The 15,571-nt window shown below is 43.6% G+C and overlaps 1 protein-coding gene across 1 annotated transcript in view; it reads right to left on the reverse strand.

Moving 5' to 3' along the window:
* Window positions 1-2,229, reverse strand: part of LOC109549290 (uncharacterized) — a 37,779-nt gene extending 35,550 nt beyond the window's left edge. Inside the window, exon 1 of the mRNA XM_033838684.2 lies at window positions 2,218-2,229. Coding sequence (XP_033694575.2) covers window positions 2,218-2,229 — 12 coding nt within the window. The remainder of the gene's footprint in view (window positions 1-2,217) is intronic.
* Between the last annotated feature and the right edge of the window lie 13,342 nt (window positions 2,230-15,571).

The following is a 15,571-nucleotide window of genomic DNA, read 5'->3' on the forward strand; positions in this document are numbered from 1 at the left end:
AAAAATAATCATCTGTGTTAAACTATAATAATGTAAGGACATATATTATAATCTCTAGGTAAACCACTAAAAAAGTGAAGGAATGTGTAATTAAAAAGTTATTACATGGAAATAACAGAAAAATTACAATTTTGATTGATTTTTAAAGTCAAGAAAAGGAGGAAAATGGGCATAAAACAGATGCCGAATAGAAAAGTCATCCCAGTAAGAGAGTATATATACACACACACAAATACATCTAATTACATTAAATGTAAACAGATTGGATTCATCAAGTAAAAGACTAAAATTGTCAGTCTAGGTAAAACAAATTCATTCTAATTATAATACAGTAATCCTGCTTACAGGAGACATAGTTAAGGGCACAGAGAGAGATTGAAAGTAAAATAAAGAAGCATGCCATGGAAATGTTACCTAAAAGAAAGCTGTTTTGCTATAATTAATGTCATACAGAGTAGACCGAAGGCAAGAAATATTACTGGAGATGAAGAGGGTTACTTCATAGACATGACAAATCTCCCATGCAGTAGAATTCCAAATAATTTCTATAGCAACTCCACCCTCAAGAAGGGGGAGAATAACTCCCCAGTCCTTAAGTGTGAGCTGTGCATAACAACTTCCTTCCAAAGAGAACTGGAAGGAACGGGTATGGGGGAGAGTAACTTTACAGTAGAGAAACCTGACGACGCTATCTCAGCCAGGCAATCCAGGTCAGCATCAACAGTGATGAATTGAAATAGGATTCCTCAAAGCTGTTTAGATCAAGGTGATCAAAAACAGGGAAAACCTTTGGAACTGTCATGGCCAGGAGGAATCTAAGGACACATGACAACTAAATTTAATGTGGCATCCTGAATGGAATCTTGCAAAAGAAAAAGGATGCTAGGTAAAAACTAAGGAAATCTGAATAAAGGATTGACTTTATATAATAATTGTGAGGGCTTCCCTGGTGGCGCAGTGGTTAAGAATCCGCCTGCCAATGCAGGGGACATGGGTTCGAGCCCTGGTCCGGGGAGATCCCACATGCGGCGGAGCAACTAAGCCCGTGTGCCAGGACTACTGAGCCTGCACTCTAGAGCCTGCAAGCCACAACTACGGAGCCCGTGTGCCACAACTACTGAAGCCCGTGGGCCTAGAGCCCGTGCTCCGCAACAAGAGAAGCCACTGCAATGAGGAGACCGCGCACAGCAACGAAGAGTAGCCCCCGCTCGCCACAACTAGAGAAAGCACGTGTGCAGCAACGAAGACCCAGTGCAGCCATAGATAAATAAATAAATAATAAAAATTTAATAATTGTGTATCAATATTAGTTCATTAATTAAAACAAATATACCATATTAATATAAGATGTTGATAATAGGGGAAATTGGGTTCACGGAGCTCATACTACTTTCTTAATTTTTCTGTAATTCCAAAACTGTTTAAGAAAATTAAGAAGTCTAATCTTTTAAAAATAAATGATCACAATATATTTAATCAATGAATTAAATATGATAACATTAAATCAATAAATAGTAAAAAGGCTATTCCTAATCTTTAAAAAGATTTCCAAGTAAAATACTTAAACATGATAAAGATTATTTACCAAGAGAAAGCTTTAGACTAAAGAGTAAAATGCAGAGCCAATTTCATCAAAATCAGTTTCAAACTACTTATGCATCTATCACTATGATTCAACATTTCCCAAAGTTCTATTTAATGCAATTAAACCAAAAAAATCAAATTAAGTTAAAATTAAATTTTAAAATAGGCAAAATCATCCATGATATTTTAGGAAAGAAAATCTTTAAAAAGAAAATTTGGTTTAAATGGTTGCATATGTTTTCTGTAATAACAAAAATTGGAAATGGAAGAACATCTCATTGTAGTAGTAACAATATCCAACGTGAAGTAAATTTAACATGAAAGGCATGATTTAACTTAAATAAAATCTTCTAGAGGACATAAAAACTGAATCAATTGAGAGATATAACACGTCTGGATAGGAAGACTTAGTATCATAGAACTAAGAATCCTCCCAACATTAATATGTATGGACATTACTGCCATTCTATCACAATGAGTTTAGAGCTAGCTAAAAAATAGTCATATGGGACAACAATAATGACAGAAAAGTTCATAGGGAAAAATAAGTGCTTGAGAATAACCAAGAAGCTAAGGCAAAGATTAAGAGGGAATTGCCTTTAAAACCATTGTGTGGTGGAGACGGTTACTTACCACCACCCCCATGTTGGTTATCTATATCTGTGTAAGTACAACCTTCTGTAATACCTCAAGAAAATCAAAGGAGTTTTGTTCAGTCATACAAAGGTCCCTTTAAAGAGATTTGGGTGTTCCTCTCAGATCCTCTCAATCAAACAATAAGGGGAGATTAAGAGCAGTGTTTCTCAGCCTCCATGCAGGAGCTCAAGGTAGTGAAGGGTTTATCTCAAAGATTTGTAGTGTGTTTCATCTAACGGAGTTAATCCCAAGGAGACTCACACACACAAAAAGAAAACCCACAAGTTTTATGAGAAATCTGTGTCAGCCAAGCAGGCATGCTCCCACAGGGGTGGGGTGTGGAGGGATACGGGAAGAGTCCCTCTAAAGTTAAGGTAGTGGTGCCCACTCGGACACTGTCACCAGCAGTGCAGCTGGTGCTGTGAGTAGGAGCTGCCAATTCCCCTCTCCCGGGAACTGCTCTGACCTGACAGAGCTGCTTTCCCTGGGGAGTAATTCCTTCCCCCTGGACAGAGCGGACTGTAGCCAATGGCTGAATGACATGGAGTGTAAATGGTCAGGCCCCCTTGCCTTTAGGGGAGGCAGATCTAGGATGCAGTTTGTGCTCCATGGTCATATCCTGTGGGTCAGACCAGGTTAGACTTGGTCCTGAGACCAGGTCCTTTCTCCTTCCCCTCCCCTGTCCTCCCTTCAGGCTTTTCCTGAAGGGCACTCCTTCAGTACATCCTGTGCCCCCAAACCACTATCTCAGTCTCTGCTTCTGGGGAAGCCGGGCTAAGTCTCTTCCCCTGGCTACATGTATTGATTCAGGGAGAGCAAATGATCTCAGCCTGTCCAATTAAAGCTGACCCCCCAAACCCGTTGAGAGCCAGACTATGCGCCTGGAGCTGCTGGCAGCCATTTTGCCCCCCGATGGTGTGGCGGGTGGTGTCTACTCTTGGAGGGAGACAGCAAGGGTAGCCAAGGGATGGAGCAAGTAAGACCAAGTCCTGAAGACATTGCTTATGCCCTTGGATTCAGGTAAACAGTTGTCTTCCAACACACACTATTTTTGTGTTGCTTAAACCATTTGGTCACGTTTGGCAGACTCCGCTGACATACCTGGGAACCTCCCAGAGGAATGAGGCCCCTCCCTCTGCATAGCTACAGGTGGTCAACACCACCTGTAGTGCTTATAGAGTAGCAGGGAGGAGCTACAGAATCCTGGCCCACTGTCTCAGTGATCAAAAAATTTAAAAATTTTTAAAAAGGTTGTTTTTATTTAGTATTTTTTTTTTATTTTATAAAAACCTTCTTTCTCATTTTTAAATTGGATACCCACATAATGTTTCTAGTGTGAACTCTGTTCATGAAAGATTTTAACACACCAAAACATATTATAAAATAAGTTATTCCTGGGACTTCCCTGGTGGCGCTGTGGTTAAGAATCCACCTGACAATGCAGGGAGCACGGGTTTGAGCCCTGGTCCAGGAAGACCCCACATGCCACAGAGCAGCTAAGCCTGAGTGCCACAACTACTGAGCCCACACATGCCACAGAGCAGCTAAGCCTGAGTGCCACAACTACTGAGCCCACACGCTGCAACTACTGAAGCCCTCGCGCTCTAGGGCCCGCGTGCTGCAACTACTGAGCCTGCATGCTGCAACTACTGAAGTTCGTGTGCCTAGAGCCCGTGCTGCGCAACAAGAGAAGCCACCGCAATGAGAAGCCCAAGGACCGCAGCAAAGAGTAGCTCCCGCTCGCTGCAACTAGAGAAGAGCCCATGTGCAGCAACGAAGACCCAATGCAGCCAAAACAACAACAACCACCAAACAAACAGAAAAACAAAAACCATAAAATAAGTTATTCCAGATAAGAAAGAGTTTAACACATAAGAAAAAGGAAAACATGGTTATTCCTGCTTCTGAGTATGCCTAGAGATCAGCCAGCATCATCTTATGCCAAGAGCATGAGTTGTAAAAACCCTATGATCCATCTTGATTGACAATCTTGAGAGCATAGCCACCCATAGAGAACCAGCAAGGGGGAAAACATGGACATTTTTGCTTACCTTGATGGGAAGATGCTCTCCACTTTCCAAGCCAAAGAGCAGAATACTGGATTCACTCTAAATGTAAAATATCCAGTTTTTTAAAACCAGCAACAGTAATCTATTTACATCCATACTACTGTTCAAAACTGTGGCATCTCCCACCATCTGTTAGCTGACTCTGCTACTTACGTCACAGACAGTATTGCTAACAAGCAAACATCATAATTTATGCATGGAGCTATTCAAAGTCTGCTGCGCCTGCGGGATTGAATGTCCTGCTTATTCACAGGAATAGGAACCAGATTACAGTCCGAGAAAGAATCTAAACGTTTTAATCAATTCAGTCATAAAAATAAGACTCGACTATCGGTCTTCAAAAAGTTTTGTTGTGGGCAACTGAAAGGAAATTAGGCATCTGAAAGCCAGACGATGAATCACTAAGCAGTTTAATTAACTTGGCTTCTTTCTAGTTTCCTCATGTGTAGATTTTCACAAGAATCTGGTTTGTGAGTGAATATTCAGGCTGCTGTTTGTGGGAACAATAAAAGAAATGGGGTCTTAAACTGGAGGGAAAATAGAATTAAACATGTATTTAAGGTTTGTACTGTGTCCCGGGTGTTTCCTATACGTCATCTCACTTACTTCCTAGAACAACTTAATTAGGTAAGTATTATGAACTTCTCTTTACAAGTGAGGAAACCAAAGGCTGGGGCAGGTGAATGGTGCCAAACCTTTGAGAATTATTTCCTATTCAAATTATCACTCATTCCTAGATTTACAATAAGTTCCTAAAGACTATATGACATTTGAGTCGTGCCTGATCAGGAAAACAGAAAGCACTTTAGGTACTTAAACCAGAAGGAATCTGATTCAAAGAATTAAATACAGAAGTGTTGGGAAGGATAATGATTTCAGGCAGGACTTCTGACTATGGTTGAGTGAGGAGATTGTCAAACGCTCTTCCCTAAAAACAACTATAAAGATGGACAAAATTGCCCCCAAACAATCATTTCAGCGCTCTGGAAACTGACCATAGGCATTCAACAATCTGAGAAGTGTTTATGCTTTAGCAAATGCTGGACTTGGTGGAAATCTGTGGCGTTCTAGTCTGTGTCTGATCCTGTCTATCCCTTCAATGTGGAGTACTGTCAGGGAGGAAGGACCGTGAGAACCAGCAACTTTGCTGTTGCCATCAAAGGGAGCTCACTCCATTTGGAGCAGTGGATGATGCCCACACTCAGGGTCCTTGTCAGTGAAAGTGATTTCCCAGAGGCAGGAGAGCTGGGGAGGGCCAAGCCCTGGTCTGGGAGGATCCCACATGCCGCGGAGCAACTAGGCCCGTGAGCCACAACTACTGAGCCTGCGCATCTGGAGCCTGTGCTCCACAACAAGAGAGGCCACGACAGTGAGAGGCCCGCACACTGCGATGAAGAGGGGCCCCCGCTTGCCACAACTAGAGAAAGCCCTTGCACAGAAATGAAGACCCAACACAGCCCTAAATCAATGAATAAATTAAGGAAAAAAACGAGTAAATCCTATTTTAAAAAAAAAGGAGAAAATAAAAAATAAATAGAAAAATGACAAATATATAACAAACAATATCAATAATTATATTAAATCTGAATTATCTAAACACCCTAATCAAAAGGCAGAAATTGAAAGACTGCATAAAAAAGCAAAGTCCAATCCTGTCTACAAGAGACACAACGCTGATTCAAAAACACAAATAAATGCAAAGTTAAATTTTGGGAAAAGATACTCTTTGCAAATAGTAACCCAAAGAGAGCTAGAGTGCTGTATGGGGTTGAACAGCATTCCCCCCAAATTTCATGTCTACTCAGAATCTGTGAATATGACCTTATTTGGAAATAGAGTCTTTGAAGATGTAATCAAGATAAGACAAGGTCATACTGAATTAAGGTGAGCTCTAATCCAATGATTGATGTACTGATAAGAAAATAGAAATTTGGACACAAACACACAGAGAGAACGCCATGTGATGATGGAGACAGAGATCTGAGTGATGCATCTACAGGCCAAGGAACATCAAATATTACTGGCAATTAGCAAATACCAGGAACAGGCAGGGAAACATCCTTCCCTTGAGAATCCTAGAGCCTTGAAAGAAAACATGACCCTGACAACACCTTGATTTCAGAGTTCTAGCCTCCAGAACTGTGACAGAATCAATTTCTGTTGTTTTAAGCTCCCCAGTTTAGATATCATCAGAGACAAAATGGGACATTTCATAATGATAAAAAGGGTCCATCTGTCAGAAAGATGTAACACTTAAAATGTAAATGCACTTACACTAGAACTCCAAGATACATGAAGCTAGAGAATTCCCTGGTGGCCCAGTGGTCAGCACTAGGTGCTTCCACTGCTGGGACCCGGGTTCAATCCCTGGTCAGTGAAAAAATACATGAAGCTAAAACTGACAGATTTAAAAGGAGAAATATACAACTCAACATATACAGTTGTAGATTTCAAGACCCCATTTTAAATATTTAATAGAACAACTAGTCATAAAATGAGCAAAACATGAACAGTACTATCAACAAATGCACCCTAACTAGTATATATAGAATACACCACCCAATGACTGGAGAATACACAATCTTTTCAAGAACACATGGAACATTTACAGGAAAAACGACATGCTATGCCATAAAAGTATAAAAGTCTCAATAAATAAAAAGGATTGAAATCATGCAAAGGACGATCTCTGAAGGTATTGTTGTCCCTTACATCTGTCACCCCAACCCAGAATTGCAGCTGCGGAGACTGTGGGAATTTGTGCTCCTCCAGTTAAAATTCCTCTCTCTGAATCCAGTAAAATCCAAGCTTCCCCAGGAACAGAAGCTCTGCGAGGGCAGGGACTTTGTCTTGTGTCCTCCATGCCTCAAGCGATGTCTAGAACAAGGATTTGTTAAATATCGATTGAGCAGTTCATGCTTTGAGAAGAAGGCATTTCCTGTGTTCCAGAGTCTCTGTTTCAACCACGCACCCATGCTGCTAGAAATACCAACACATCAGTCATCGTAATCTTAGCATTAATAAGTTCATTCAAATGGAAAATACTTTTGTCCTAGTTTTGAGAAATATTTGGATGGACATAAAGATGAGAAAGTCAAGGTGCCTTCCTCCGAGGACTTCACAACCTAGTCCGTCGATTTTGGTGTCCTTCGGCTGCACGAATGAGCTGGGTGAGAACAGCAGAGTGCGACACTGGCGGAGCAGGTTGGTTCAGTCAATGTTGAAGCTATTAATCAGCAGACACCCCTTGACATAAAATGCAATGCAGAAAACCCAGTCCCGGTATTACCAACCATTGACACACTTCGTAGCTTCCTCCAGTCCTTCTGTCCCATAGTCATAATCGTGGGTACATCCTGGCCTCTACTGGTCCCATTTCCATGGCTCTGTATCCTTTCCACGGTTGGACATAGGTCTCTTCTTCGTCTGTGTTCATGGGCTGCATACCCAGCCCATTCTCGGAGTCTGGCAGGAATCTGATGGGGAGGGAGCTGTCCTGTCCAGAGCTCACCTCACTGCCTTAAAAAGGCAGCACCAGGACATGCAGGGGGGCCCTGGCTGGTGTAGGGTGCGGGCTGAGCATCTGGGCTGGAGAGAGTGTTAAAAGATGTGTGAAGTTGAATATCACCATCTTAACTCTGTGTCTGGAGACTGCTCATCTTGAAGACTTGGAAATGGAGGTTTCATGCTCACCAGCAAGGATATCCTCGCCCTACAGACTGTTTTCCTTCTGACGGAAACGTTATATTACACGTACACGCAACATCCGAACTTGGTAACTTCTCAGTTATGAAGAGTTGATTATATGCCAGGCATGCCTTAGGCGTTTCACATGTCACTTAGTCCTCACCAATGTCACATTATTATTCCATTTTTCAAAGATACAATTTGAGGGACTTCCCTGGCAGTCCAGTGGCTAAGACTCCACGCTCCCAGTGCAGGGGGCCTGGGTTCGATCCCTGGTCAGGGAACTAGATCTCGCATGCGGCAACTAAAAAGATTCCGCATGCAGCAACTAAGACCCGGAGCAGCCAAATAAATGTATGAATGAATGAATGAATGATACAATTTGAGGCCCAGAGAGGTTGAGTAACTTGTCGCAAGTCACACAGAGAGTCAGTGGCTGAGGTGGGATGTTAGCCTAGGCCTGGTGGCCCCAGAGCCTGATTTGTCTTCTCTCTGTCACACAGCCTGAGCAAAGTCACAATCCCAGACACAGTCACCTTCTGAAGAAAGTGACTCCAAGCTCTGTCATCCTAATAAAAACCTCAGGCCTCATGATTTCTAAATGACACCCAGCCTGAAGCTCAGGCCCTCGTTCTGGAACTCCAAGTCCCTCTCTACGGCTGGAGTTTAAGTAGCCTGGAATGTTCTCCAGCGCTTCTTAGGGCATTTGAAGTGGTAGGAGAACAAGGGAAGGGACCAGCTGTGTGAGCTGAGGACACTGTCTCCAGAGAGACTGAGCCCCTTCCTGGCTCATGTGAGACCTTTGGGAGAGCGGGATGTGGGATGTCTATGGAGGGGCGAGGAGCTCCCCCATCCTTCCTCCTGGTGCCGTATTCATGGGTACCCACGTTCCACATACCACGGATGACCTGGGCATGTCTCATCCCTGAAACTCTAAGGAACTTGACTGCAAGAGGTATATACCAGGAATTGCATATAGAACCACCCTTCAAGGGCCTTTCTCTGCCGCAAGGTTCAAGCTGTTGTTACAAAGGCCCCTGTGAGGTAATAGAAAATTCATACAGTTGACCCTTGAACAAAGTGGCAGTTAAGGCCACTGGCTCCTACGCCCTCAAAAATCCAAGCATGACTTTACAGTCGCCCCTCCCTATTCACGGTTCCAATCCATGGATTCAACGAACCATGGATGGTATCATGCTGTATTTATTGGGGAAAAAAATCCATGTATAAGTGGACCTGGGCAGGTAAAACCCATGTTATTCAAAGGTCAAATATAGCAACCCAAATCTCTCATTTATCACTGATATTTATTGAAACTCTTTAAAATCACATTATCTAAAGAATGCCCCATTTAGGCAGCTCTTCCACGAATTTATTGGTCTCTATGCTTGTCTATAGACTGGGCAATCCCTTCGCAGTTGGGGCGGGATTAGAAGCGGATTCAACAACGGACGCATATTTCAGGTATGGTTCGAGTACTTTTTTTATACTTTTAACTATAGGTTCTGACTGTGCTTCCCTTTTACAATTGTTTTTTAGATGCATATGTTTGTATGTGTACACATGAATGTGTATAATAATTATTATTATGGATATTTCGGACATCATACAGTACAGAAATTTTTGAAGCAGATGTTCACTTTGTAATATCAAAGGCACGAAAGAACTTAACACAGAAAAATAAAACAGATAATTTATGCAGTCTTTTTGTTAAACATTTTGGTGCTTGGGGGGAAAAAGTAAAAAAGGTCAAATATATATTGGTCTCTGCTCCTGGCTCCTGGCACAGAGTTCCTAAAACACTTGTAATTTCCTAAGTGATAAGAGCCCTGGGATCATCTTGAGTTCTACTGAGGTGACTCTGGGTGAGCTTCTCCATGGCTCCTGGATAGGGGCTGGTTGTCAGGAAGACCAAATCATGATTATTAGGAGCTTGGAAGTTTCAGTGCCACCCTCCATCCTTCAGAGAGGAGACAGGGGCTGGAAATTGAGTTAATAATTCAGCATGCCCACGTGAGGAAGCCCCCATAAAATGCCAATAGTACAAGGTTCAGAGGGCTTCCAGGTGGGTGAACACATCCACATACTAGGAGGGTGACTCATCTCAACTCCACGGGGACAGAGGTGCCTGCACTCGGGACCCTCCCAGACCTCATTCTGTATATCTCCTCATCTGACTGTTCATCTCTGCCCTTTATTATACCCTTTAGTAAACTGATAAACGTGTCTCTCTGAGTTCTGTGAGCCGCCCTAGCAAATGAATCAAACCCAAGGAAGAAGTTCATTGGATCCTCTGACCTACAGCCCACTGGTCAGAAGCACAGATGACAACCTGGGCTTGAGGCTGGCGCTGGAAGTGTGTGCTGTGGTGGTGGAGGCAGTCTTGTGGACCTGAGCGCTTAACCTGTGGGATCTGACGCTACCATGGGGTAGTGTCAGGACTGGGTGGACCTGTTGGTGGTCACAGAGAATCGCTTGGGGTGTGGAAAACCTCCACATACTTGGTGACCACAAATGTCGGAAGTGAAGTGTTTGGTGTGAGTGTGGAGTAGTATGAGATATGCAGGAGAAGGAAACACCGGAGGGAAAAACTGGTGTTTCCGACTCAGGCCACATCTACTTTTGTGGAAGCGTGGGCAGCCCTGGGATGGATGAAGCGGACAGGGAGAGACTGGGGAGAAACCTTACATAAAAAAGATCTATGTGAGGGCTTCCCTGGTGGCACAGTGGTTGAGAGTCCTCCTGCTGATGCAGGGGACACAGGTTCGTGCCCCAGCCCGGGAAGATCCCACATGCCACGGAGCGGCTGGGCCCGTGAGCCATGGCCGCTGAGCCTGCGCGTCTGGAGCCTGTGCTCCGCAACGAGAGAGGCCACAATAGTGAGAGGACTGAGTACCGCAAAAAAAAAAAAAAAAAAAAAGACTTATGTGGTCCATGAACGTTTGTACAGTATGCTATGCAGGAAGAGTTTGCTGCAATCAATCTGTCAAAGAAAGGCAGAAGGAGCTTTTGCAAGTAAACTCTTCTGGTACGTGAAAGCATTTCATTTTATTGTTTAACATCCTAATTGGGAGAAAAAAAAATCTCCCATCACGTGTTCACAATTAGATTTTTTTTTTCCTTCTTTCTTCAAAGAATATTAAGGGAAGTTCCCTGGTGGTCCAGAGGTTAGCACTTGGCACTTTCACTGCCCTGGCCTGGGTTCCATCCCTGGTCGGGGAAGTAAGATCCCGAAAGTCATGTGGTGTGGCCAAAAAAAAAAAAAAAAACAAGAATTATCCAGTGAGTGTAACATCTCGTGCATAGCATCTTGAGAACCGCGATTCCGGTTCTCTGGGAGCAGAAGAGTGTGACGGGCCTTCCTAAAGGAGGGGGTCAAGGGCTCCACTGAAGGGTATGGCAGTTCTACCTGCAAAGTGCTTAAGAGCTACCGAGACCTCAGGCTAAAGAAATAGTAAGTCTTATTTTACTCAGCACGATTGTGAGATACAAAACTCTGGCTCATTAAATGTTTTGATTAATAGGGACTTTATGATCCATGTGGTATATGGTCCATCCGTTTAGGGAGGGTTAATACACACTCAACAATGAAACAGACTTTCATTTGACCTTGATGATGATCAGGGCACTTCAAAGACTTTGGATGAAGGAGTGTGGGTAACACGGCAGGGAAGATCCAATGGGAAGACTTAATGAAAGGCTATGAATTTGAAACTGAGGATGCTGGCTTCAATGAGCCACTGCAGTTTTCGATGGGTGGATAGACGTGATGAACGCTGTGTTTTTGAAAGATTAACCTGATAATGATGTTCACGGAAGAGGGGAGGTAGAGGGGCGAAAGCAAGAAGAGCAGCCAGAGGCAGGCGTAGTAACCGAAGCGTGGAATGATTGCGGTGGTGTCAGAGACAGACAGTTTTGAGTTGTTTGGTGTCCAAGTAGGAGACACAAAGAGCAGAGAGAGGGGAAAGGGTAGTTGAGGATTTTGCAGCTTGTATCTTAGGAGCGTCAACCTAAGGTCTATGTAAGAAAAGTCCTTCTTTAGAGGCTCCAAGTCTGGCCCTATGCTAGCCACGTCCCTCCCTATGAGTGAGACATCTGTGAGGTCAAGGGGATATGGGCACCCCAAGACTATAACCTTCCCCCTTTCTAGACTATTCTGGGTACCTGAGAACCTGATGCTTCACTGTCCAAATAGCCCAGCTCATGGCCTGGGCCTATACAGGCTTCTTCCCTGAGTCCATTCTCTGAAGGGTCAATGGCATGGCTGGTGTGTGTGCCTCTAGGCCTGAGTGGTGGCCAAAAGGCAGCTGTTTGTGGGAGGTGTTGGGTGAGTGGACAGAGCTTGAATTTCCTGGCTACGGAGTCCCCGCGCGTGATGCACAACCAACCCCTCACAGTGTAGGATGGAGTCAAGGGGGCGGGCCATGGACAGGGGCCAGGGTCACCCCTTCCAGTATTACCAGGGTCTGGCATGGAACTCCTGTGAGTCTGAAAATTATTAAAATCCTGACCCTCCAGGTCATTCTCGTAAATGTATATTTGTAAGGTAGGAAGATAGCATATTGTTTAGCAGCTTATCGGCTTGTTTATAACTTCAAAGTATTTAGACATATGGCTTCCCTTTGTACTCTTGCCCTACAACTATTAGGTGTATGTGGGCCTGCTTTTTAGCCAAATATATTCCTTTTTTAGTTTCTCAGGGTGCCTTTTCTTCAATTTTTCTCTTTTCTGAGGGCTTACCTCTTGGGTTGTCCCTTAGACTATCCAGAACAATTCTTTTGTTAATTGGCTTCCCAGTTTCTTGTTTGTTTGTTTGGCCGTGCCACGTGCGTGGCTTGTGGGATCTTAGTTCCCCAACCAGGGACTGAACCTGCACCCTTGGCAGTGAAAAACGTGAAGTCCTAACCACTGGACTGCCAGGGAATTCCCCTCAGTTTTTTAAATTATTGATTTGTAATTCCTTGTATATCTCAGCTATGAGGCCTTTGTCAGATACATATGTACACACGCGCACACACACATCAGACATATTCTACTCTCTTGTTTTCCTTTTTATTCTCTTGATGATGTCTTCTGATGAATAAAAGTTCATAATTTTAAGGTTGCCATTTTATCAGTTTTTTCCTTTATTCATAGAGATTTTTGTGTCTGCTTTGAGAAATCTTTATCTAGCGGAAGATCATAAACATTTTTCTTCTTTCTGTTTTCCTCAAGCAGGTTTATTGCTTCACTTTTCACATTTAGATGCATTATATCACAATGAATCTGCAACTAGTATTTTTCTTTTTGCAACTGATTTTTGTGTGTGGTAGAGGTCAAGATTAATTTTGTTTTCCAAGTGCATATCCATTGACCCAGCTCCATTTATTGCAAAGTCCATCCTTTCTCCTATTGATGTGCAATGTTGCCTTTGTTATAAACAAAGTGACTATATATGCATAGGTTCTTTCCATTGGTCTATTTGTTTCTCCTTGTACCAAAATCATAGTTTCGTAATTACTATAGCTTTGTACTTAAATATTATAATTTTACAGTTCTTGATATCTGGTAGTATTAAGTCCTCCAACTTTCTTGGTCAAGATTGTCTTTGCTATTCTTGATCCTTTGCATTACCGTGTAAATTTTAGAATTGCCTTGTCAATTCTCAAAAACTGTTCCGTTTTCTATTTCCTTGGTTTCTTCCCTTCCACTTACTTTGGATTTGATTTGATATTCTTTTCATAGATGAAACAGATGACAATAGAGATGAAAGCTTAGATAATTGATTCTCAGTCTTTCTTCTTTTTCTAACATAAGTTCTGTAGAATGTAAATTTCCATTTAAGCACAGCTTCAGTCTGCGTTCTACCAGTTTTGATACACCACATCTTTATTACCATTCAGTTAAAAAAATTTTTTTCATACTGTTGCGATTTCTTCGTTGACTCATGGGCTACTGAAGGGTTTTACCTGATGTCCAAGCAGCTTGATTCCACTGCAGTCAGAGAAAGCGCTCAAAATTATATCAGTTCTTTGAAATTTGTCGAGGCTTACCTTATAACGCAGCATATAATGAGTTTTGGTAAATGTCTTACAACGTTTTGTCCCACTATTGTTATTGACTGTGTATCCTGCCTCCAAGAGAAGAAGGAGAAGGCAAGTGCAAATTCTAAGGTCCAGACTAGGAAGAAATGCACAGTACTTCATTTACATGTAGTAAATGAAGATATTTATATATCCACATGGCCAGGCCTAATGCAAAGGAGCATGGGAAGCTGAATTCTCAGACAGGGTGTTCCCTCTGTAAGATAGCAAGAGAGCTGCACGCTGTCCCACACAATCTTCCAGCTAAGCAACTCCAGTTGGGGGAAAAAAGAGAGTCTTTCTCCATAGCTCAGGTAGAAAAATCCCGGAGAGAATCAGATTCGCCAAATTTGGATCACTCTCCTATGTTTCTCCAATCACAATGGCAAACGGGGTGGAGTAGTCCTGTTGGGCCAAGATATTCATTTTCCTGTGTCCAGAATGGTCAGTGTCAATCCCAACAGAATCACATAAAATGGACTCCAAGGGGAAAGATGGATTCTATTCTTAAGAAAAGGGGTGCTGTACAAGAACTAAAACAAACAAAAAAGATGTTCACTGCAAAGTGTAGGTGAGAAAAAGGAGAGAAGTACTACTGGATTTGGAAATTCAGAGGTCGCTGATGTTCCTAATGACATCCGTGGCTGCGGAGTGGCACAGAGAGAAGCCAGCTTGCCGGGGTGAGTGGGTGATGCAGGAGGATTGAGTGAGTGAAGAGGACGGGGGTGGGGGGCACGATGAAAGTGGGTGTCACTTCCGGGATGACTGGCTGTGAAGAGAAGCAGCTACAATGTCTGGGCCTGAGTTCCCCAAAAAGGGGGCCCTGGTACAGGGATTTGAGAGCAAGTAGTTTATTTGGGAAGTGATCCCAAGAGACGTGGTATAGTAAACCAGGAAAAGGAAGGACTCCAACAAGAGAAGGTGCGTGAATGAGCGGGTTACAAGCTGTGGACAACGGGAACGCTTCTGCAGATGACCTCGAAGTAGGGTGTAGGATATATGCCTCCCTGCCGGTTCGTTCACTGGAGGGGTGAGGAAGCTGGAGAACTATCTACCAACTTTTTTTTTTTTTTTTTTTTTTTTTTGCGGTATGCGGACCTCTCACCGTTGTGGCCTCTCCCGTGGCGGAGCACAGGCTCAGTGGCCATGGCTCACGGGCCCAGCCGCTCCGCGGCATGTGGGATCTTCCCGGATCGGGGCACGAACCCGTGTCCCCTGCATCGGCAGGAGGACTCTCAACCACTGCGCCAACAGGGAAACCCTCTACCAACTCTTATTCCTCCTGGATGTCTGAGTGCTGGGGGCGGGGTTGGGGGGGGGGTGAGGAAATGTAACCAACCCGGCACTCCTGAGTCTGCCGCATTCCTCCTCTGAGCGAGCTTCCCTCCAGCGGTTGCCGAGCTGGAGGCTTGGGTGTAGAATAAGCGAGTACTCGCCGCTGGGAACGTGGGCAAAACGGGAGAGAGGAGAGCGCCTTTACGATATGCTAATTAGACACCGTGAGCACAGGGAGAGCAGGACGGGGAGACGTCC

This window comes from Tursiops truncatus, chromosome 14 (genome assembly GCF_011762595.2).
Source record: "Tursiops truncatus isolate mTurTru1 chromosome 14, mTurTru1.mat.Y, whole genome shotgun sequence".
Lineage (NCBI taxonomy): Eukaryota > Metazoa > Chordata > Mammalia > Artiodactyla > Delphinidae > Tursiops > Tursiops truncatus.